The sequence below is a fragment of the Bos mutus genome, chromosome 18 (genome assembly GCF_027580195.1).
Source record: "Bos mutus isolate GX-2022 chromosome 18, NWIPB_WYAK_1.1, whole genome shotgun sequence".
Lineage (NCBI taxonomy): Eukaryota > Metazoa > Chordata > Mammalia > Artiodactyla > Bovidae > Bos > Bos mutus.
In genome coordinates, this window is record NC_091634.1 from 44,523,533 (window position 1) to 44,547,898 (window position 24,366).

Here is a 24,366-nt window from a genome sequence, read left to right on the forward strand (position 1 = left end):
GTTAAGAACAACACCATCTGTGTCCACAGTGGGCTAGTTTCATACTGTGGAGCTCCACTTTTTGGAACCAGTCTTCAAGAAGCTTTGAAACTTTTTATGTTCTCCATTTTTCTGCCCCCTCCCCACAAAAGTACTTGGTCATAGCTCCCCGTGTGTGGAAGCCAGCTCTGGGATGACATGGGGCCTTATGTGTCTAGGGCAGGTGAGGAATTCTTCAGTCATCCTTGAGTGTCAGAGCTGATGGGAGCACTCTCGCTGGTTGTCCACTTGGTTCTTAGGGCAGGTACATAGTTAGATGCAAAGGGACATGGGTGCATAGATGGATGGATGCGTGGATGTGTGTGTGTGTGTGTGTGTGTGTGTGTAGATGGATAAATGGGTAAATTGGATAGGTAGGTGAAAGAATGGGTAGATTGATGGATAGATGGATGGACGGATAGATAAATGAATGGGTGTATGGGTATATGTCATTTCAGTTCAGTTCAGTCACTCAGTTGTGTCCAACTCTTTGCGACCCCATGAATCGCAGCACACCAGGCCTCCCTGTCCATCACCAACTCCCGGAGTTCACTCAGACTCATGTCCATCGAGTCAGTGATGCCATCCAGCCATCTCATCCTCTGCCGTCCCCTTCTCCTCCTGCCCCCAATCCCTCCCAGCATCAGAGTCTTTTCCAATGAATCAACTCTTTGCACGAGGTGGCCAAAGTACTGGAGTTTCAGCTTCAGCATCAGTCCCTCCAAAGAAATCCTAGGGCTGATCTCCTTCAGAATGGACTGGTTGGATCTCCTTGCAGTCCAACGGACTCTCAAGAGTCTTTTCCAACACCACAGTTCAAAAGCATGAATTCTTCGGTGCTCAGCCTTCTTCACAGTCCAACTCTCACATCCATACATGACCACAGGAAAAACCATAGCCTTGACTAGACGGACCTTTGTTGGCAAAGTAATGTCTCTGCTTTTGAATATGCTATCTAGGTTGGACATAACTTTCCTTCCAAGGAGTAAGCATCTTTTAATTTCATGGCTGCAATCACCATCTGCAGTGATTTTGGAGCCCAGAAAAATAAAGTCTGACACTGTTTCCCCATCTGTTTCCCATGAAGTGACGGGACCAGATGCCATGATCTTAGTTTTCTGAATGTTGAGCTTTAAGCCAACTTTTTCACTCTCCACTTTAACTTTCATCAAGAGGCTTTTGAGTTCCTCTTCACTTTCTGTCCTAAGGGTGGTGTCATCTGCATATCTGAGGTTATTGATATTTCTCCCGGCACTCTTGATTCCAGCTTGTGTTTCTTCCAGTCTAGTGTTTCTCATGATGTACTCTGCATATAAGTTAAATAAGCAGGGTGATAATATACAGCCTTGATGTACTCCTTTTCCTATTTGGAACCAGTCTGTTGTTCCATGTCCAGTTCTAACTGTTGCTTCCTGACCTGCATACAGATATCTCAAGAGGCAGGTCAGGTGGTCTGGTATTCCCATCTCTTTCAGAATTTTCCACAGTTTATTGTGATGCACACAGTCAAAGGCTTTGGCATAGTCAATAAAGCAGAAATAGATGTTTTTCTGGAACTCTCTTGCTTTTTCCTTGATCCAGCAGATGTTGGCAATTTGATCTCTGGTTCCTCTGCCTTTTCTAAAACCAGCTTGAACATCAGGAAGTTCACGGTTCACGTATTGCTGAAGCCTGGCTTGGAGAATTTTGAGCATTACTTTACTAGCGTGTGAGATGAGTGTAATTGTGCGGTAGTGTGAGCATTCTTTGGCATTGCCTTTCTTTGGGATTGGAACGAAAACTGACCTTTTCCAGTCCTGTGGCCACTGCTGAGTTTTCCAAATTTGCTGGCATATTGAGTGCAGCACTTTCACAGCATCATCTTTCAGGATTTGGAATAGCTTAACTGGAATTCTATCACCTCCACTAGCTTTGTTCGTAGTGATGCTTTCTAAGGCCCACTTGACTTCACATTCCAGGATGTCTGGCTCTAGATGAGTGATCACACCATCGTGATTATCTGGGTCGTGAAGATCTTTTTTGTACAGTTCTTCTGTGTGTTCTTGCCATCTCTTCTTAATATCTTCTGCTTCTGTTAGGTCCATACCATTTCTGTCCTTTATCGAGCCCGTCTTTGCATGAAATGCCCCCTTGGTATCTCTTAATTTTCTTGAAGAGATCTCTAGTCTTTCCCATTCTGTTGTTTTCCTCTATTTCTTTGCATTGGTTGCTGAGGAAGGCTTTCTTATCTCTTCTTGCTATTCTTTGGAACTCTGCATTCAGATGCTTATATATTTCCTTTTCTCCTTTGCTTTTTGCTTCTCTTCTTTTCACAGCTATTTGTAAGGCCTCCCCAGACAGCCATTTTGCTTTTTTGCATTTCTTTTCCATGGGGATGGTCTTCATCCCTGTCTCCTGTACAATGTCACGAACCTCGTTCCATAGTTCATCAGGCACTCTATCAGATCTAGGCCCTTCAATCTATTTCTCATTTCCACTGTATAATCATAAGGGATTTGATTTAGGTCATACCTGAATGGTCTAGTGGTTTCCCTACTTTTTTCAATTTCAGTCTGAATTTGGTAATAAGGAGTTCATGGTCTGAGCCACAGTCAGCTCCTGGTCTTGTTTTTGCTGACTGTATAGAGCTTCTCCATCTTTGGCTGCAAAGAATATAATCAATCTGATTTCGGTGTTGACCATCTGGTGATGTCCATGTGTAGAGTCTTCACTTGTGTTGTTGGAAGAGGGTGTTTGCTATGACCAGTGCATTTTCTTGGCAAAACTCTATTAGTCTTTGCCCTGCTTCATTCCGTATTCCAAGGCCAAATTTGCCTGTTACTCCAAGTGTTTCTTGACTTCCTACTTTTGCATTCCAGTCCCCTATAATGAAAAGGACATCTTTTTTGGGTGTTAGTTCTAAAAGGTCTTGTAGGTCTTCACAGAACCGTTCAACTTCAGCTTCTTCAGCGTTACTGGTTGGGGCATAGACTTGGATTACTGTGATATTGAATGCTTTGCCTTGGAAACGAACAGAGATCATTCTGTCGTTTTTGAGATTGCATCCAAGTACTGCATTTCGGACTCTTTTGTTGACCATGATGGCTACTCCATTTCTTCTGAGGGATTCCTGCCCGCAATAGTAGATATAATGGTCATCTGAGTTAAATTCACCCATTCCAGTCCATTTGAGTTCGCTGATTCCTAGAATGTCGACATTCACTCTTGCCATCTCATGTTTGACCACTTCCAGTTTGCCTTGATTCATGGACCTATGTATGTGTGTTTAATGGATGGACGGGTAGGCAGGTTAGGTAGATGGATGGATGGGTAGCTGGACAGCTAGATGAATGTATGGGTGTGTGTAGATGGATCAATGGGTAGAACGAGGGTAGGTTGATGGACAGGTGATGGGTAGACAGATGAACAGGTCTGTGGATCTGTGCAGTGGATGCAGCAAGCATAGATGGGTGGAAGATGCGTAGGTGAATCTGATCATGCTTCAGGCAGATCAGCCTGACTCAGCTTCAGTTCCATGGTTCTTCCTGTGTGCCCTCACTTTGGGATGGTTCAGTTTCCCCAGGGCCAGCAGAGAAGCAGCTTCCTTCAAATGGAGCTTGTCAGCCCTTTCCCTCTGCGAGGCTGACTCGCAGAGCTGGAGTCAGAGGCAGGTGGGAAGATAATGGCCTGGAGAGACCTGGGAGCAGGTCAGAGCCATTCTAGGCAGTCTTGAGCTGTGACCTCCAGGAACTTTTGCTTTCTGCTCTGTTCTGCATCCTGACTGTCTAACTCCTTTCCTTTTGGTTTCCATGCAGAAAAAGACATACCAGTGCATCAAGTGCCAGATGACCTTCGAGAATGAGAGAGAGATCCAAATCCACGTTGCCAACCACATGATTGGTAAGAGCACGTTTCCTCCCACCTGGGCTGCAGCCACCCCTCAGGGCTGAAATGTGCGGGTCCGGTCATCATTTTGCTGGCTTTTAGCTCAAAGGATGGCATCACTGCTGCTACTGCTGAGACATTTCAAATGAGACTAAAAATGTCAGAGCTGGAGCACTTTCTCCATCTGGACCCTCTTTTCGCGACTCTGTTCACATTAGAATCAAACTTTTGACAATCTCTCCCATTTCTCAGCACAAATTTTCCTCCATTTCTGAATCAAAGTGCTTTCCAGTTGTCAGGCACTCAGGGGCAATCGTGCTTAAATTGTGTATGTCATGACATCGAACAGATTTAACTGCTCACATTTCCCCACCAAACGCAGGCAGTTCCTCAGGCACATTGTCAAAACAGAATGCTTACAAAGTATTTCGCTACTTTTTCTGTTCCTCTTCAAGCAGTCTTGGACTTTGGAAAATTCAGCCTTTTTTAAAAGGGAGCATCCAAGGTCCCATTGTGTTCCCACTTGGCCCAAGGGATGGAGGAAAGCTTTGAGGTCTTCCTTGTCTTCTGTGGGTGGGTGTGGTCTTGCTGGCAGCTGGGAGGGCACAGCTTTAAGAGGGCATAGCAATTTCTGGTGCACAGGGCTGGCCCAGGGCATGGGTTTGGCAGTAATGGCCTTGGGAGCTCCTGGAGTTTTGGTGCTCTGGGTCTTTGGTGGAAGCGTGATCACCTTTGCCAAGACCTCCACAGTCTGAGTGGTGAGAGGTCCGTCCTGGGTTGAGCATCCTGACCCTTACTTCCTTTCCACTTTCTGCCTCTGATATCTTTTCATTAAAGTTTTAACAACAGCCATGCCAACTGAGTACTTTTTTCCAAAACCCTTGATCTCATAGTTAAAAAAAAGTCTCCTTCATGCTGTTCACCTATAACTATCACAACATTGTTAATCTGCTATACCCCAATACAAGAATGTTTTTGGTGTTTAAAAAAAAAAGTCCATTTAAATGTCCAGCTCAGTGGATCCTCACAAACAGAGCACTCCAGGGTAACCAACACCCAGGTAAAGAAACAGACCATTCCCCAGTCTCGGAAAGCCCCCCGCTCGACCCTCTCCAGGTCCTTCCCCCAACAAAAGGGTGTCACCATCCTGTTGTCTAACAGCAGAGGTCACTTGGGGTGGTTTTGCATTTTATATAAATGAGATCACACAGTCTCTGCTCATTTGTGTCTGGTGACTTTTACTTGTTCATATTATTGACTGTGATTGGATCTTCTCACTAGTGGATGCTGTTCTATCGTGTGAACACATTACCGTTTATCTATTCTTGATACACATCCTAATGGGCATTTGGGTCGTTTCCCTTGTGGGATTATTTCACATAGTGTGCTGGTGTGAACATTCTTGTGTGAGTCATTGGTGAACATGTACATGCAGTTTCAATGGGAATATTCTTGGACTCAGACTGGGGAGTCATAGGATGTGAGTGGGTACTCTTTCAGTAGATACAGACAAATACATTTGCAAAGTGGTCATATGAAGTCTTGCTCTCACCCCAGCCTGTGAGAGCTGCATGTCTGTGCCATCATCTGCATTGTACATACCAAGAACCACTGCAAAGGTCCTTCTGTAGTGTGTCCCTGCCAGGGTCCGTGAGTTTGGATGCCTAGCATCCCAGTGACTGACTCGGGGCAGGTGTCCTGAAGGTGCTGACCCTAACTGGGTGCCTGGTGGGGCTCCCTCAATGATGAGGGGACATGAGGAGCACAGGGGTGGCAGGTAGGGCCCTGGGAGTTCGGCCTGACAGGGAGACTGCTGACTTTTTAGTTTCTTCTGTTTGAAAGTCCCCCCGCTGAAGCAGAGGAAGGAAACCGCCCTGTCAGTCACAGGCTGCAGAGAGCGCTTTCACTGCGGTGTCGGGGAGGTGAAGATGAAGATATCTCAAAATGTTTGCTTTTGTAGCAGGTGTTAATGTGTGCTCCTGTTTGTAAGCACGAAGGGCGAGAGGCTGGCTAATTGGACCACAGTGGTTTCAAAGGTGTTTCTCCCTGCTCCTCTCTCCTTTCCACCTATCCTTTCCACGCAGAGCTGGGGAGCTGCAGTGTCCTCAGATGGAAGGCGAGGGCCGGTGCCTCACTGGAGTGGTGAGAGATGTGAGGGGAGGGCTTGATTGGCACTCATGGGAGAGGGGGGCTTGATTGGCACCTGGGTCTTTGTGCGAGCCGGGGGCGGGGCTCCAGCGAAGGAAGTGGCTGGACAGGGCCCTCACAGTGCACACCCTGCGGGGTGGAGGGACGTCACCTGGGTGAGGGCGCACACAGCTGCCGTGTACTGAGCCTACCACAGGCCGGCTACTCTACGTAGCTGCTAGTTCTATACCTCACAGAGGAGGGTTAATGGCTTTCCCAAGTTCTTCCACCCAGGAAATAGCAGAGCCAGGGTCTCCATAAAAGCCAGTCTCTCTCCACTGTGCATGGCTCCCCCACCAGGGCCTGTGGTGGGAGAGACACAGCCCTACCCTCTGCCCATGGGAGAGGCTGATGGGTGTCCAAGTAAGCACTGTGCAGTGAGGTTGATGCTCCCAGAACAGGGGCTGCTGGGTCCAAATAGGTCCGTCAGGAAGGCCTGGGTTTTGAAGGATGAAGAGGAGTTTTCTCTGTGGTTTAGGGCCATCGCTGTCAGGGGCAGCAGCCTTGGCAGGGAAGGACAGTCAGAGAGAGCAGGGCCCTCGGAGAGCTGATTGTAACGAGGAGGCAGGTCCTTGAACGATGGGTGTTGTTAGGCTGAGAAGGTGGGGAGCAACATCTGGGGGAGGACCCTGGGTGAGTGGAGCTCAGAGACAGGAGCAGAGGAGGTGACTGGGGACGGGGGACCCTGACCTGGCCAGGATGGAGGCATTGCATGTGGTAGCCTTGTGGGCAGTGAAGGTGGGGAGGTGGTGTGGGGCTGGACCATGGAGGACCTTAAGGCCAGATTAAGGGATTTGGATTTGGGAGCCCCAAATCTGGGGACCCCTTGGCAGATGCTTTATTTGATTTCTGCTGAACCCCAAAGAGGTGTCAGACAGGGCCCACATTCCCACACGAGCTGGGCAGTACTGGGACTGTGTGTTCTCAGGCTCCCCTGGGCCTCCCAGACCCTATTGTGATTTGAGGAGACACTTTGTTCATCTGTGTCCCTGCCTGGTTCCTGTAGACACATGAATGTGTGACCTTGGGCTTACCCACTAGGGAGCCACTGAAGGTTTTGGAGCAGAGTGTGGCCTAGAGCAGCTGGGTGCTTTAGGGAGGCTCAGGGGGGAGAACGTGGAATGAGGCAGCACGGTATGGTCAACTGCGTGGAAAGGTATTGGAACAAGGTTTAGTGAAATCCTTGAAAAAGCAAGCCACCAAACAGAAAACAACAGTAAAATTCAGCAGAAGAAAAGTAATAGACTCTGATGAAGATGACGAATATTGAATTTAAGATGTCTGGAGACTGGAACTTAATGGAATGATTCTAACACAGATAAACTTGGCAGAAGTTAAGATCTGATGGAGTGTTTACTTTGTTTATTATTGTCTCTATGCCTTAAAAAAAAATAAACTTGTTATGCAAAAACAGAGACCTGCCTGGTCTGGTCCAGGGGTCAGGGAATGAGGCAGGGAGAGAAGGCAGGCCATAGGACATCCATTTGGCTTGTGCTGTGGGCCTGTGGGCCCTGGTGGCTTGGGGAAGGTGGTGGGGGTGACAGTGGGAGGTGTGAATGGAAGAGAAGCAGGCCCAGGAGCCCTGGGTGGGGGCTGGCACGGCAGAGCTGGTAAAAACTGCCCAGTGTCCCTGTGGACAGCTTCCCCCTGCTAAATGACCCGAGCCCAGAGTGGCTGCCTGGAGCCAGCGGGGGTAAAAGCCCCCTTAGTGGCACCAAGGGGACTCGGCAGATAGACGTGATGCTGTTCAGCTCAGTGGCCTTCTCATCAACTCGGGGCACAGGGGTTCTGAGGCAGGACTCCCCGGGGACCTGGACTGCAGGAGCCCTCCCCCGGGGGACGCTAAACTGGCCTTTTTATAGCGGGGGGCCGCATCGTGACTTTGCAGCCTCCAGACCCTGGGAGTTATGATGACCCAGGGACACGTCTCCTTGGAAACATTTTCCCAGCACCCCTCTCCTGGCGGCTGCTGGCGAGGGAGTGATTTGGAGCTGATAGAAAGGCGAGGGTCTTTTGAAACCTTTCAGCGGCAGGGTCTCCTTTGAAATCCCCCCTCCCCACAGAGAATGAGGCCCCCTTCTCTGGGCTTCCTCCAGCTTTTGAAATGGTTTAGACACCCCCTCCCCCAGTACATCAAAACCTTGGAGCAGTCTACTGCTCTGATCTGCGGCCTCCTGGAGGGTCCGTCCCTTCCCCACCTCCCACTGCACCCGACCCCCCCCGCCCGCCAATCAGCGACCCCCTTCCCACCCTCACCCCATACTCTGGAAGGATTGCCTCCCCCCTGGAAAAATGGCTCTGCAGGAGGCCCTGCTTGGGCTCCCTGGGGCCTGCTGAGGGGAGAGCTGAGGAGGGCTTGTGGGGGGCCTGGCCCAGAGACAGGCAGCCCCGTGGCCGGGGACAGATGAGTGTCTCCCCATGTGTGTTAGACAAGTATGTGCAAGGACATGACGTGCACGGCCCCAGGGGGCCTGGGGCACGCGGGACCTCAGAGGCCCAGAGGCTGGTCCTCTTGCCCTCTCCTCGTCTGCTTGCAAACCTCTCTCTCAGTTCCTCTCGGGCTGATGGCTGGACGAGGGTCTGAGAACTTGTCCTTGAAATAGCGAACTTGCTATGACCCAGGTTGGCCCCAGGGGAGTGACTCAGCCTCTGGGCCCTGATGTCCTAACTCAGGGCTTCATGGGCCCCTGGGGGGAGCCCCGAGGAGGGGCCGGGCTGGGAAGGGACGGTCCTCGGGGAACCTTGTCAGGGACGTTTGCCCTCCGTGTCCTTGAAAAGTGGCTGTGGACCCTCTGGCAGGCAGCCAGGCCAGAGCTGGCCCGTCCCGGTGGGGCATTAGTCATTCTGAAGACGTTATTTTCTTGGTCACGTCAGCCTCTTTCCCTGGGTGCCTCTTAAGGCCTGGGCTTTGCTGTGAAGAAATGAGGCGGGGCAGGGGGGCAGCATTTGGAAAATTAGCCTCTCCCACCTCCTGCTCAGGCCTTCAAAACGCCCCCCATGCTGGGCAGGTGGTCCTTGTCTGTCCTCCCTGACAAAGCACCTGGAGGGGAGGGGTCTGCTCGGGGTATGCGTGTGTGTGTGTGTGTGTGTGTGTGAGAGAGAGAGAGAGAGAGGGAGAGAGGCTTTCTGCCTTTTTGTCTTCAGAAGCATATCCCAGAAGACATCCTGAAAGCCACCTTGCAGACAGGGTACCCCCTCTTTCTGCGGCTGTTGCCTTGCGGAAGACCTGGCCTGCAGCGTTTTTCGAGAGGAAGGAAAGGCTGGTGTGGAAATCAGCATTTCACCCTCACGCCAGGGAAATACAAAAACTCTCAAATATAACTGAGGAGAAAAACACGTGAAAAGGAAAAGGAAAAAACGGTTCCTGTTGACTTTCTGTTGGGAACGCATGTTGCTGAGTGGGGCTGTGCTAGCTGTTTTCTGGTGCTTTTCATTCGGGTAACACCAGACCCAAAACATCTGTCTAACCTTAATATGTGATAAAACTGTCTCCCTCTGCCCCCAGAGATCACGTTTCAAGTTCCGGGACTGTTCTGTCAGGATAACAAGCTTGTGCAAAGAGCCTATAATCCAGTTCTTTCCTCCCTTCCCCTCCCCCTCCCCTTCATCTCCTCCCCTCCCCCTCCCCTCCCCCTCTTTCTCTTCCTTCTTCATCTCCCAAGTAGAGCACAGTCACTTCCCTCCTTAACAGCCCCTGTAGATGAGGACTCAGTTTCACTGATTTTGAATCCCATTGGTCAGTTTAAGGAGGCTGTTGATCAAGTACTTGGTCCATGAAGAATCCATCAGTTCTGAATTTTAAAATAGTGAGTTTTCTCATCTCAGGTGGCACAGTGGTAAAGTATCTGCCTGCAGTGCAGGAGGCACACAGATGCACGTTCAGTCCCTGGGTTGGGAAAAATCCCCTGGAGTAGGAAACGGCAACCCACTCCAGTATTTTTGCCTGGAGAATCCCATGGGCAGAGGAGCCTGGCGGGGTGCAGTCCATGGGGCCACAAACAGCTGGACACAGCTGAGTGAGCACAAGCATCTCATTTTCATAGATTTTATTCTTTTTTAAGAAACCTGTAGGTGAGGTTTTCTCGGAATAGTAACCTCTGTTCAATAAACATGATTGACATCCTCAGTGAGGAACCTCTAACCAAGTTAGGGAGGTGATAACTTAAAAGGATAAGGTAAAATCATGTCACAAAGTCTAAGATATAGAAGCTCAAAGGACAAGCGTGTTGTCCAATCTGGGCATTCCAGAAGGCTTCCAGGAGTAGGTGACACCTAATCAGGCTCTTATAAGGCAGAAAATAAGGTGGGAGGGGCCTTCCAGGCAGAGAAAATGGCATAAGCCAGTTCATAGAGAAGAGGCCCATGTAGTATGTAGATAATTCAGTATCTACATCAGGTAGATTGTCTAGAGTTGTCTGTAAACAATTCAGTGTTGCTTCAGAATAAATTTTGAGGCAGGAGGTGGGTGAGACATAGAAAAGACAGAGTACAGGGTAGGGTAGGTGAGAGAAGATGAGGATATTGGTTAGGAGGGTATGGATTGGAGAACCATTTAAGAGGCAAAACTGGCAGGATTTGGGAAATGAATGGAAATGGGAAGCAAAGCCCTAGCAGAAGATGACATCATGCTGAAGAAGAGCTGCTGGGGCCTGGCAAAAGACGATGGTTCCAGCAATGATCAGTGACGTCTAATGCAACTTGTTACGTATAGGCCCTGCTATCAAAATCTACAGGTATTACCACACTTAACCCCACAGAAGCTTATGAGAGAGGGGCATTGCTATTCTCCCCATTTTGTACATGGGGAATTGAGGGGATGTGTCCAATGTCAGTGAGTAGCAAATGTGAGATCTGAACTCAGGCAGTGTAATTTCAGAGCTTGGAATCCTCTTAACTCCTACAACTGGAGGCCCATCCCACTTGGTTAGCTTGAGTTTGTTGGCGATCGGCCTTGGAGGAGATGCCTGTTGGCCAATCTGAGTACTGGTGTCTGGCCGGCGGTCGGCCGCATGGATGGGGAGCTCAGGAAGAAGGCCTGGGCTGGAGGAGGGGTTTGGAGGCCTCAGCACAGATGATGGGGCAGCTGGGAGAAGTGAGGGGCATGAGGAACATGCGGTCATCCATGCCCAGACAGCAAAGTGCTTCTGGGCAGTAGTGCGAGAGGCCACAGAGAGGCCCAGAGAGGCAGGCTGAAGGGGGTCTGCTGGACCGTCCAGAGCATGAGCAGCAACAGCGGAAACGGGGGGAGGAATAAGTGGAGGGGAGGTGGGGAGACCAGTGCTGTAGACTTAACTTCCCAGGTTCCAGACTGGGAAGGGAGTGCGGGAAACAGGGGCCGAGGGGCCCCGGGGTCAGAGGATGCTTCTGTATTTTGAAGAGGGAAAGATCAGAGTATGTTACTAGGCTGAGGAGAGAGCCAGTGGGGAGCAGAGGAAGGATGGAGAGGAGACAGCAATGGAGCCAGTCCTGGCAGGGTGGGGCCTGGGGCCCTGGCACCATCTTGGTGGACCAGTCCACAGGCACAGCCTTCTTCTCTGCTCTCCGTGCCATGGACTTGGCCGCCTGTGTTATTGAGTTGACTTTGTTGAATGCCCTTTATGGTCATTTGGCTGCTTGGGAGCAGCTGACACATGAGCAATTTCCCTTGCATCTGCTTCTGGCCGAGCCTCGCTGGAGTGAGGCAGAAAACAAGGACCCTGCAACCCCAGGGCTTGGCCTGCTCTGCCCTGAGCTCCCAGTAGGTGCCAGGGCCTCACACTGGGCTCTGCGTGGCGGGTCAGGTTCCTTGCCTTGTGAGTCCCCGGGCTCCAGTGGGGATGAAGTGGGAGGCTTCCCCTTCTGACTGCAGATCTCTGCCCTGAAGGAGTCAGGGTGTCCCTCACTGGCTGACACCCCTTCTGGTATGGTTTCCAGCTCATCTCCCTGGGCAAACCAAGGTAGGGAGAAGGGAAGTGGTTCTCCAGAGACACACTGTGCGTTGTGCATCTGACTTGGAATAAGAATCCAAGGTTGCTGATGGAAGCGTTTTTAAACAGAGATGCTTTGTTAGGGAATTACTGATTTTAGTTCATCCTAAAGATCTTTATGAAACACCAATAGTTTGCTTAATCTGCTGTAGATATATTAATGAGAAATAGAGTGTGCACATGTACATGTGCACACACACACACAGAATGTCGAGCTCTACAGTGAATCATAGTGGTTAAGAGTACTCCCAGCTCATAGTTAAAGTTATTCCACCTTTGTATGCTTCAGTTCTGTGTCTATAAAATGCCCCCATCTTAACATACCTGTTCTAACACAGCAGTTTAGGCAGATCTTTCAGTGACGAATCTGAGATCCAAATCACACTGACCAAAGCATTCAGTTCAGTTCAGTCGCTCAGTCATGTCCGACTCTTTGCGACCCCATGAATCGCAGCACTCCAGGCCTCCCTGTCCATCACCATCTCCTGGAGTTCACTCAAACTCATGTCCATCGAGTCAGTGATGCCATGCAGCCATCTCATCCTCTGCCGTCCCCTTCTCCTCCTGCCCCCAATCCCTCCCAGCATCAGAGTCTTTTCCAATGAGTCAACTCTTTGCATGAGGTGGCCAAAGTACTGGAGTTTCAGCTTTAGCATCAGTCCTTTCAATGAACACCCAGGACTGATCTCCTTTAGAATGGACTGGTTGGATCTGCTTGCAGGCCAAGAGACTCTCAAGAGTCTTTTCCAACACCACAGTTCAAAAGCATCAATTCTTTGGTGCTCAGCTTTCTTCACAGTCCAACTCTCACATCCATACATGACCACTGGAAAAACCATAGCCTTGACTAGATTGACCTTTGTTGGCAAAGTAATGTCTCTGCTTTTTAATATGCTATCTAGGTTGGTCATAACTTTCCTTTCAAGGAGTAAGTGTCTTTTAATTTCCTGGCTGCAATCACCATCTGCAGTGATTTTGGAGCCCCCCCGAAAAAAGTCTGACACTGTTTCCCCATCTGTTTCCCATGAAGTGATGGGACCAGATGCCATGATCTTCGCTTTCTGAATGTTGAGCTTTAAGCCAACTTTTTCACTTTCCTCTCTCACTTTCATCAAGCGGCTTTTTAGTTCCTCTTCAGTTTCTGCATAACGGTGGTGTCATCTGCATATCTGAGGTTATTAATATTTCTCCCGGCAATCTTGATTCCAGCTTGTGCTTCTTCCAGCCCAGCGTTTCTCATGATATACTCTGCATATAAGTTAAACAAGCAGGGTGACAATACACAGCCTTTATGTACTCCTTTTCCTATTTGGAACCAGTCTGTTGTTCCATGTCCAGTTCTAACTGTTGCTTCCTGACCTGGATATTAAGAAGAGAATTATTGGCTCCTGTACCTGAAAAGTCTGGGGGTACAGTGGGTTTCAGGCATGGTTGGATCCAGGAGCTCTAACAGTGTTATCACTAATCTAACTTTCTTTTCCTCTCAGCTCTGCTTCCCCTTTTTTGCCTTCATTCCCAAGTAGGCTCCCCTGGTGCCAGTGATATCCACTCAGCGGCCCCAGCAGAGAAGGTCATGTGCTTCTTCATCAAAAAAGGTTTCAGGACTGGGACTCAGTGCCTCAGAGGCGTCCTACAACTGCCCAGGAGGTAGTCATTGTAGCCAGGGATTCAAGTGGGTTGACTAGTCAGACTGGCACCACCCACCCTCCTTGGATGCTGGGGTGGGCAAGTATCTGCCTCTCATCTGCCCACAATGGGAGGAGGGAGGGGGTTCTTAAAAATAGAAAGGGTGTCTGTTTTCCACAAAGAGGGGGCAGCACTGACAGTAGAAGGTCACAAACCCCTACCTTTTGGGGGATGTTTGGAGGATTAAATGAGTTAAAATATATGACAAGTGCCCAGCACTTGTAAGTTCTCAGTAAGTGATAGCTATTAACATTAGTATTATTATTATTAGTCCCTGTGGCAGGGACTAATTAAAGATAATGATGATGCTGCTGGAGCCCTTGTTTGGAGAGGACAAACTGAGCCTCTCTGTAACCATGCTGAGCGTACAATCCCAGGTGCCAGCCCACGGCAGCTCAGAGGATGTTACTGAGGGCCAGAGGAGGAAGACTGACCCTCTGCCTTTATCAAGCTCTGCAGGGTTCTGCCTGCAGAATAGCTCCAAAAGGGGTAGCTTCAGTCAGAATGGTTTATTCATTTACTCCATTCATTCAGCACTTTTTTCTTTCCTGAACACCTACTCTGTGCCAGGCCCTATGCATAGATGTGGCAGCAAGCCAAAGTCCCTGGAATCCTGGAGCCAGTGGGGATCAGCTGCTAAACAAGAAAGCGGATTAAAAATCCCAGCTATTTCAAATCATGATATGTTTTATGAAGAAAATGAGGGCTGGTAATGGGGTGTCCAGGAGCTGTGTAAAAACGTACTATTGGCAATGGCCTGGCCAGGAGGTGACTGAGAGCGAGAGCTGCGAGTAGTTTTAGTTTTGATCAGACGCATGACTGCTCACCGACCTGGACACTTGAGCCTGTTAGTTCGTGTGCCCTTCTCCTTAGGAAGGGGAACTCCTAGAGGTAGAGATGGGGCTGCATCATGGTGAAAGCAGTCCCAGGTGCCGAGGGGGCAGGCAGCCTGAGGTTAATTGGGTGCTGCTCCTCGTGCCTAGAGGGCACCCTCCCCCCCCCACCCCCGCCATGGCATGTCAGGCTCCCTCCAACCTGGAGATGCTCTCATCCACTCTTTCGCCCTTTCTCTGGATTCTGTGTGGACCACCCACAAAGAATCTCGGTTCACCAGCACTCCATAAACACAGCAACTTGGGGACCTCCTGTGCTGGCATCTGCCTTCCCTCTCTTAGGGCACTGTACAGTCCAGGGCGTCTTCGTGGTCCCCTAGCACCCCCTTTGCCTGTGCTCTGGCCGCTCTCCTCAAGTCTGCTTTGCTTCTCCCTGGGTCCACCCTACCTCTTTCAGTCTATAGCCCTTAGCCAGTTCCAGATGCCTGTGTCGTGTTCTTCCCTCTTAGGTTTTACAGAATTAGCAAATAAACGTACAGGATGGCTGGGTAAATTTGGGGCTTCCCAGGTAGCACTAGTGGTAAAGAACCTGCCTGCCAGTGCAGGAGACGTAAGAGACACGGGTTCGATCCCTGGGTTAGGAAGATTCCCCTGGAGGAGGGTAATACCTCTCCAGTATTCTTGCCTGGAGAATCTCATGGACAGAGGAGCTTTGGAGGCTACAGTCCCTAGGGTCGCATAGAGTCGGACATGACTGAAGAGACTTAGCATGAACTCAGGTAAATTTAAATTCCAAATAGACAACAGGTAACACACTTTTCTAGTCTAAGTGTGTCCCCAATATTGCCTGGGTTACTAAAAGGTTATTTGTTATGTGAAATTTAAGTTTAACCAGCTATCCTGTATTTTATCTGGCAGCCCGTCCCGTTTCCCCCAGCCTCTGAGCTTGGGGAAGAACGTTGGTGACCCACCCCCTTCTTTTAAAGCTGATGGTCCTTTTGTCATCCTTACAAAATGTTTAACTAGCAAAATTAAGCTTTTAAGGTTGAGATAATTGTAAATTCACACAGAGATTCGGTTTCCTCCAATGGTAGGTTTGTAACATGAGAGGACGGTATTACAATTGGGATATTGACACTGGTACATTCAGGCTACGGAACCGACCCAGCACCACAAGAATCCTTCATGCTTTCCCTTAAAGCCACAGCCACTTCCATCCTGCCTCTGCTCCTTCCTTAACCTCTAGAAGTCACTAATCTGTTCTCCACTTCCATAATTCTGTCACTTCAAGAATGTTGTATAAATGGAATCAGGCGTAAGTTTACATCGTCTTTGGGATAAATTCCAGGAGTACAGTTGCTGGGCCTGTGTTTTACTTACGCTGTATGTATGTTTTACTTTTAAAGAAACAGCCAAATGTTCCCAGAATAGCTGTTCCATTTTATATTCCCACCAGCAAGTTTCTCCACATACTTGCCAGCATTTAGTCATTATTTTTTATTTTTATATCTTTTGCCTCTTTTCTAATTGGATTGTTTGCATTTTCTTAGTTGTGTTTTAGAGTTCTTTATATATTCTAAATACTAGTCCTTTGTCAGATAGGTAAGGTTTGCAAAGATTTCCTCTAGGTCTGTAGCTTGTCTTTTCATCTTCTTAACTGGATCTTTTGTGAAGTAAAAGCTTTAAATTTTGATGAAGTCTAAATTATCAGTTTTTCCTTCATGGCTCTATGTCTTTGGTTCCCAGTGTGAGTTCTGTGCGTGCATGCTAAGTAGCTTTAGTCATGTCCAACTCTTTGCAACCCTATGAACCCTAGCTTGCCAGGCTCCTCTGTCCTTGGGATTCTCCAGGCAAGAATACTGGAGTGGATTGCCACACCCTCCTCCAGGGGATCTTCCTGATCCCTTCTTCTCTTACATCTCCCGCATTGGCAGGCGGGTTCTTTACCAGTAGAGCCAACTGCGACGCCTCTAAGAGCTCTATGCCTAACACTAACACGCCAAGGTTTTTTCCTACTTTTTGCAAAAACGTTTTAAAGTTTTACATTTTGCATTTAGGTCTGCGATCCATTTTGAGTTAATTTTTATATAAATTTGAATTGAGTACCACACACCTCCCCATGTCCAGCTGCGCCTGGATCATCTTTTGAAAGGAGCTTCCTAGGTGGTGATAGTGGTTAGAAAAGATTGTAATTCTTTCACTGAATTGTTAATTATCAGTTGGGCATATTTGTGAAGATCTGTTTCTAGGTTCCATTGATCTGTGTGTCTATCCTTCTGTCAGTGTGACAGTCTTAATTACTAGAGCTGTTTAACTCTTGAAATCAGGTAGACCGAATTCACCTTTCTTTTTCAAAATTGTTTTAGCTATCCTAGGTCCTTTGCCTTTTCATAGAACTTTTAAAATAATCTTGTCTACATATACAAATGATCTTGCTGTAGTTTTAATAAGAATTGTGTAAACTTGTATGTTGATTTGGGGTGAAATGATATCTTCACCATGTTGAGTTTTCTAATCCATGAACACGGTGAATCAATTTATTTGGATCTTCCTTTCTTTCTTTCATTACTGTTTTATAGTTTTGTTTTGTAGTCTTGTACATATTTTGACAGATATACATCTAAATATTTCAATTTTTGAGTGATTATAAATGATTTTATATTTTTAACTTCAATCTTCACTTGTTCATTGCTGGTATAAAGAAATACAGTCAGTTTTTGAATGTTGATTTTGTACTCCTTGATTTTGCTCAACTCAGTTGACAGAGGTTTTTGGTAGATTTCATGGGCTTTTCTATATAGACAATCATGTCATCTGTAAACAGGAACAGTTTTATTTATTCTTTCCCTATCTGTGTGCCTTTTTGTTTCCTTCTTCTTGCTCTGATTAGAACTTCCAGTGTTTGTTGAATAAGAGCGGTGACAGTGGACATCCTTGACTTGTTTATGAACTTAGGAGCAAAGCATCAGACTTTTACCATCAGATATAATGACAGGTATAAGTTTTTTAAATAGATATTACATTGAGTTAAGGAACTTTTCCTCTATTTCTATTTTCCTATGAGTTTTTAATCATGAGTGGGTATTGAATTTTATCAATTTATTAAAAGTAATTTATATGACCATGTGATTTTTTTTCCTTTGGTTTGTTAATATCGTGCATTATATTGCTTGGTTTTTGAACCAAGAAAATAGCATTGCATCCTTGGTATACACCCCTTAACCATGGTATAATTTTTTAACATTTGTTGTTGAATTATCTTTGATAATGTTTTGTTAAAGTTTTTTCTCTGTATTTATGAGGGATGGATATTGGTCTGTAGTTTTATTTTGTTCTGTCTGCCTGGTTCTGGTATTGGGCAATATTAGACTTATAAAATAAATTGAGAAAGTTCTCCTTTTGTTCTGAAAGAAATTATGTGATTATGTAGAATTGGTGCTTTGATCTTTCTTTAAATATTTGTTAGAATTCTCCAGTAAAATAATCTGGGCCTGAAGACTTCTTTTTAGGCTGTTTTAAATTATGATTTCAAGTGTTTGGTAGTCAAAGGACTATTCAAATTATTAATATTTCATGTTGGCTGAGTTGTGGTAGTTTGTGATTTTCAAAAAATTGGTTTGTTTTATCTAATTAGTCAAGTTTATAAGCATGTAGTTTTCGTAGTATTATTTGTTTTCCTTTTGATGTCTGTAGCGTCTATAATGATACCATCAGATTCATTCCTGATATTGGTAATTTGTGTTTTTTGTCTTTATTTCTTTGTCAGTCTTGTTAGAGATTTGTCGATTTTATTGACCTTTTCAAAGAACCAACTTAAGAAAATTGATTTTCAATAATGGTTTTCTTTTCTAAATTACATGATTTCTGCCTTTATCTTTATTATTTCATTTCTTCTTGTTTTGGGTTTATCTTGCTCTTATTTTTCTAGGTCTTTGAGGTGGAAGCTTAGTTATTAATTTGAGACTGTTTCTGTTTTCTAATATATGCATTTGGTGATATGAATTTTCCTCTTAGCATTGATTTAGCCAGGTCCCACAAATTTTAATATACTGTAGTTTAATTTTATTTCAATTTTTAAAATATTTCCCTTGAGCTTCATCTTTGACTTGTGATTGTTTAGAAGTGTCTTGTTTGGTTGCCAAGTGTTTGGAAGTTTTCTTTTTATCTTTATTTAATATATGGTTTGATTCCATTGTGATTGGAGAAAACACTATATATGTCTTTCTTTAAATGTGTTAAGATTTGTTTTGTGCCCTATGATATAGTGAATATTGATATATTGTCTCTGGGCACTTGAAAAAAATGCATATTCTTCTGTTTTTTGGGTGACGTGTTCAATCAATGTCAGTTAGATCTTGTTGATTGATGGCATTGTTGATTTCTTCTTTATCCTTGCTGATTTTACACCTAGGTGATTTATGAATCACTGAGTGAGAGGTGTTGAAATGTTCTACTGTAATTGTGAATATGTCTATTTCTCCTTTCAGGTTTATGAACTTTTGTTTCACATATTTTGCAACTATATTATTTGGTGCATACACATTTAAGTTTGCTATGTTTTCTTAGTAGATGAACTTCTTTATCAGTGTATAGTGCCCTTCTCTATCTCTGGTATTTTATTTTTTTGCTCTGAAGGCTATCTAATATTAATATAGCTCTTCTGCTCTCATTTGATTGTTTGCAGTGTAATTTTATTTCTTTTACTTTCAACCTGACTATATTGTTATATGTTAAGTGAGTTTCTTGTAGATAGAATATAGGTGGGCCACTCCCCATCCTCATTCTGCCAAACTCTTGTCTTTTTAAAGTTTGTATTTTGACCATTTATATTTAATGTGATTAATTAAAGGTTAGAGCTTAAGCCTGCCATTTTATATTTTATTTTCTGTTAGTTTTCTCTGCTTTTCTTTTCTGTTTTCTTCTTCCTGCTTTCCTGTGTGTTACTTGAATATTTTCAGGAATTTCATTTTGGTTAATTTGTAGTGTTTCTTTTTGTACAACTTTTAAAATGGTTACTTAGACATTACATTACATAAACATAGCTTAGCAAAGTCTTACAATGTCATCATTTTACCAGTTGAAGTGAAGTGTAGAAACTTAACTTTCATTATCCTCCCCCATTTATGATCTGTTTAGAATATTTCTCCTATATATATTTAGAACCACATCAGATAGTTTAAAATTTTTGCTTCAAACACCAAACATAATTTAGAAAACTCAAAAGAGGTAGAGAAAGTATTATATTTACCGTAATTTTGCTTGCTGTGTTTTTCTTCCTACTTGCAAGAATTCCTTTATCATTTCCTTTCTATTTAGAGTTCCTTTAGTCTTTCTTCTTTTTTTTTACAGTAGGTCTTCTGGTGATCAGTTTTCTTAGTTTTTCTTCATCTGAGGTTGTCTTGATTTCTGCTTCATCCCTGAATGGTATTTTTTGCTGGATATAGATTTTGGGTTTCCAGTTCTTTTCTTTTAGCACTTGAAAAGTATTGTACCACTTTCTTCTGGCTTCTTTTGTTTTGGATAAGAAATCTGTCACTTGAATTATTTTTTCACTATAGTAAGGTGGCATTTCTCTTTCTCTGCTATCAAATTTTTTCCTTTGTCTTTTTTTTCAACTACTTTTACAGTTTATCCCCTTACTCCTCTCCTTCTAGGACTCTGATCACATGCCTGTTAAAATGTCATCAATTTCTAAGGCTCGTTTCATTAAAAAAAAAAATCTATTTGCTCTCTTTTGTTCAGATTGTTGTTGTTTGTTCAGATTGGGTGATTGTTTTTGTTCTGTCTTCCAGGTCACCAATTCTTTCCTCTGTCTCCTCCCTTCTGATATTGAACCCATCATTGATTTTTAGAAAAGTTTTGTTTTTTACATTTTTGATTTCTAATATTTCCATTTATTGCTTCTTTTTATGTTCTGTTTCTTTGCCAAAACTATTTCATTGCTGAGACTTTCTTTTTCCATTAGTTTCACACATGTTTATAATTGTTGGCGTATTCTGTGACAGCTCCTTCATCCTTGAGAGAACTGTAACATCTCAGTCATCTCAGTTTTACTATGTATGGATTGTCTTTTTCCACTCAGTTTGAGATCATCCTGGTTCTTGGTGGGGCAAATGTCTTTTAATTGAAATGGGAAGAATTACAGGTTAGTCTCCTATTAGGTCTCCAATGATGCCTCTTTGAGTAGAGGGAAGTGTGCCTTATTCCTGCTCCCCACTTGGCTTCTACAGACACCGGGAGGATGGGTGTAGCAGCTTGCTACTGCTGGAGGTGAAAGTCTAGGTTCTCCAGATGGTCTCTAGTGACACCATGGGGAGGGGCCATGTTACTGCCCAGGAAGTATGAAAGTCTGACTCTCTACTGGGCTTTTTCTGCGTTCCATGGAGAGGGGGTGTTAGGTGCCCTGTTATAGCCTGAAAAGCCTGGAAAACTAGACGCCCTTGCTCAGCCTTTGCTTGAATGGGTAGGGTGAAGGTACAGCTTTTTCTGTGGGTTTGGCTGGAGCAAGCTGTTATTGTCTACAAGTCTTCTGTCTTGCCAGGACATACCTTTTCTGGGCCTTTGGCTAAAGAGCCCAGACTTTCCCTGGGGATTTTAAAGTTTTCTGAGATACATGAAGCAAAAAAGAAAACCCAGGGTACTCACCACCTTGTCATTTCCTGGATCCCAAGGTCCCTGGCTGTACTGCCTTCTTTTCTTTAACATACAGAATATTCTTGTTTCTTTCATATATAATGTCCAGGGTTTATATTTGTACTTATTGGAGGAATAGAGAAAATTGTGTCCAGGGGAGAAATCTGGAAACTGAATAGGCAACTATGAGTCTCAGGAACATTTAGAAAACATCGCTTTATTCCACAGTGACTTTCATGCAAGGTTGCTGGGTCTAAGGTCTTGTGGGGAAATTGGAGCTTAGACTGAAGGTTTGTAGCTCAGACCTGGGCCAAGGTCATTTCAAGGACCCCTTTTCTTCTCTTCCCTTCTCTTCCTTTGCAAAGGGAGAGAACAGGGGCTGTGCGAGACCCTTGATTCACCTATTGGTGGCAGTCATAAATCAAGCCTGCTGCTGCTGCTGCTGCTAAGTCGCTTCAGTCGTGTCTGTAGACTGAAGCTCACCAGGCTTCCCGGTCCCTGGGATTCTCCAGGCAAGAACACTGGAGTGGGCTGCCATTTCCTTCTCCAATGCATGAAAGTGAAAAGTGAAAGTGAACTCTCCCAGTCGTGTCCGACTCTAGCGACCCCATAGACAGCAGCCTACCAGGCTCCTCCGTCCATGGGATTTTCCAGGCAAGAGTACTGGAGTGGGGTGCCATTGCCTTCTCCGAAATCAAGCCTAGGAGCACCCAGTGTAAAAGTTGATACTGATGACACCTTATTCCTGTGTCTGGCCTTGCCTTTTGTTTTCTTCCCCCTAATAATTCTTCTTCTCACTGGGATTTTATCTCCTGGGAGCTGATGAGGCAAGCTGGGGTGGGGTCCTACCGAGCATATCACCTAAATGCACTGATGGTGTGAACCCAAAGCTGGCAAATGCAGGCCAGTACTAGTGCCTGAGGAGGGATGCAGTGAGGCAGTGTTGCCAATGTGGGGTGGTAGAATGATCTCAAATCCTCGAAGCCAAGAGCTGGAAGCTGTCCTGGGAATCGGGAGGGAGTCAGACCAAGATCTGACTGGTCATCTGGCTGTCTTGTCCCTTCAAAGGATACAGCTCTTGCACAAGCCCCACTTTTCTCACCTGGAGGCATTCTGAGTCCCCTCCCTTGTCGCCCAGGCAGGGTCTCAGGAAACTGTAAAGGAATTGTAGCGCTTGGGTGAATATTGGAAAGTGGTGATGTTTCTGGGATGGGGAGGCAAATAAAACCATGACATTGTTTTTGGAGGATCGAATGCAGATTGTCAACACAAATACATTTCTGGATCTAACAGTCAAATGTGTGAATTAATTATGGACCTATTAAGAAGCAGGCTTATTCTTCCTTTTGGTGACTAAAACTTCTCCTCTGCCCAACCCTTTCACTCTGGAAAAAGGATTTTTTCCATGACGTGGCCTGTTCCTTTAAAGTTTTAGGAGCTGGAGTAAATACAAGAAACTAGCAAAAACTTGGCTTCTAGCAGCCACTTCAGTTTTGATGATCTGTGCCCAGAATCTTGGTTAGGGTTGAATTCTTATCACATGTTAATAAGCACTGTAAAGGACCCATAGCTTTAGGAGGAATAATTGTTTCTACTGGTAACATGAGTCTTTAGAAGATGCTGAGGGTGAGGTCATCTGTCCACTCTGGGCCCAGTTATCTCTTGTGTCCATGTGCTCTGAATTCTGTGGGCTGCTCTCCACATACAGGGCTACAGTGAGCCACAGAGGCACTTTCATGTATACAGGACCTGCAAAAATATTTCACTGAGTGACTTATCACAAAGGATTTCCAATAAGGGAGAGCCTCCTAAAAAATACCCACACAGACACACACAACCTCCTCACCTATCACCTGCATGAAGAGCTTCGACTATCTCAGCACATGCCCTCAAGATCAGTTTTACAAAAAACAAAAACAATCAAAAAAATATTTAGCATCTCACTGTCAGATATTTTGGAGCTTCTATCTGCAGGATCAGGTATCTCGCTCTCTCTCTCACTCCTGGGGCAGTCCAGCTTTTTCCTGCTGACCTGTTGGCAGTCTTCACCCGCTGCAGAAGCCCCCCATGTGAACCCTGCTCGGGTTTGAATGGCCTTTGCAGAGTTTGCACCATTTCTGCATGAGGAAATCTCTGCAAGGCAGGAACATCGCTTCCCAAAGCTAATGAATGGATAAATAAAACGGTAGTGAGAACACATCCCTCACCCTGTTTTGTTTTGTTTTTTTAATAGATCTTTTAAAAAACATTTGTTTGACTGCACTGGATCTTAGTTATGGCACATGGGATTTTAATTTAATCTAGTTCCCTGACCGGTGATTGAACCTGGAGCCCCTGCATTGGGAGCTCAGAGTCTTAGTCACTGGACCACCAGGAAAGTCCCCTTCACCCGGTCCTAACCCAACTCAGGGCACCTGTGTCCAGGGACCTGGTGGAGGGTTGGTTGATGTTTACATGGTGTGCACCAGTACCACTGTCCTGTTGCTAAAAATACTGAAATAGTTCCTGAGCTGCTGGCAAAGAGTTTCTGCCCTGAACCTCTGCTCACAGATCTTCCCCTGTGCCTGAAGCCTTGGCCCTTCCCTAGGTCCAGAGCACAGGAGGAAAACTCCTGGTCTGTCAAGGCCACCAGGCTACAGCCCAAGATGATTCAGTTGGTGGGGATCGAAGTGCACCGGTTGTTAATGCATTGGCTTCCCAGCCCTGCTTGTTGATGCATTTTGTACCCATTCTCTTCCTTTGCACTCAACAGCAAGTGTTTCCTGGATCCAAGCCGTGTGCTACTTCTTTGCTCTGCAGCCAGCTTCTCTTGGCCAGTCTCATTTCCCCCTGAGCACATCCCCTACTTCTGAGCCCGTGTCCCCACCGTCTTTCCCTTTTATACAGCGGCAGTGAGTATTGCCCGTGTGTTTGCTGTGAGGAGATGATCCAAGTGAGGCCTTTCTTATTGCTTGTCATTCTGACCCCCCACGTGATGGGACTTTCCTGTAGAAAGGTTACTCACATTTATGCTTTTGCAGTTTCTGTTCTGTTTACAACTTGCAAAGTAACTGCCTGGTTTTCTGTGACACGTGTGTTGCTGCTATGACAATAGCAGGGGCGTGTCAGCTGTGAGAACAGCCCTCTGCCTCTCCCCCAACTCAGAGTGGTGCTTGGACCCCGCTCAGTGCCCTCACGCA

At 45.8% G+C, this 24,366-nt stretch overlaps 1 protein-coding gene across 6 annotated transcripts in view; it reads left to right on the plus strand.

Moving 5' to 3' along the window:
* The window catches only part of ZNF423 (zinc finger protein 423), a 345,391-nt gene that overhangs the window by 205,269 nt on the left and 115,756 nt on the right, over positions 1 to 24,366 (plus strand). For all 6 annotated transcript variants that reach the window (XM_070388460.1, XM_070388461.1, XM_070388463.1 and 3 more), the window contains one exon: positions 3,813 to 3,897. In XM_070388460.1, the coding sequence (XP_070244561.1) occupies positions 3,813 to 3,897 (85 nt within the window). The remainder of the gene's footprint in view (positions 1 to 3,812; positions 3,898 to 24,366) is intronic.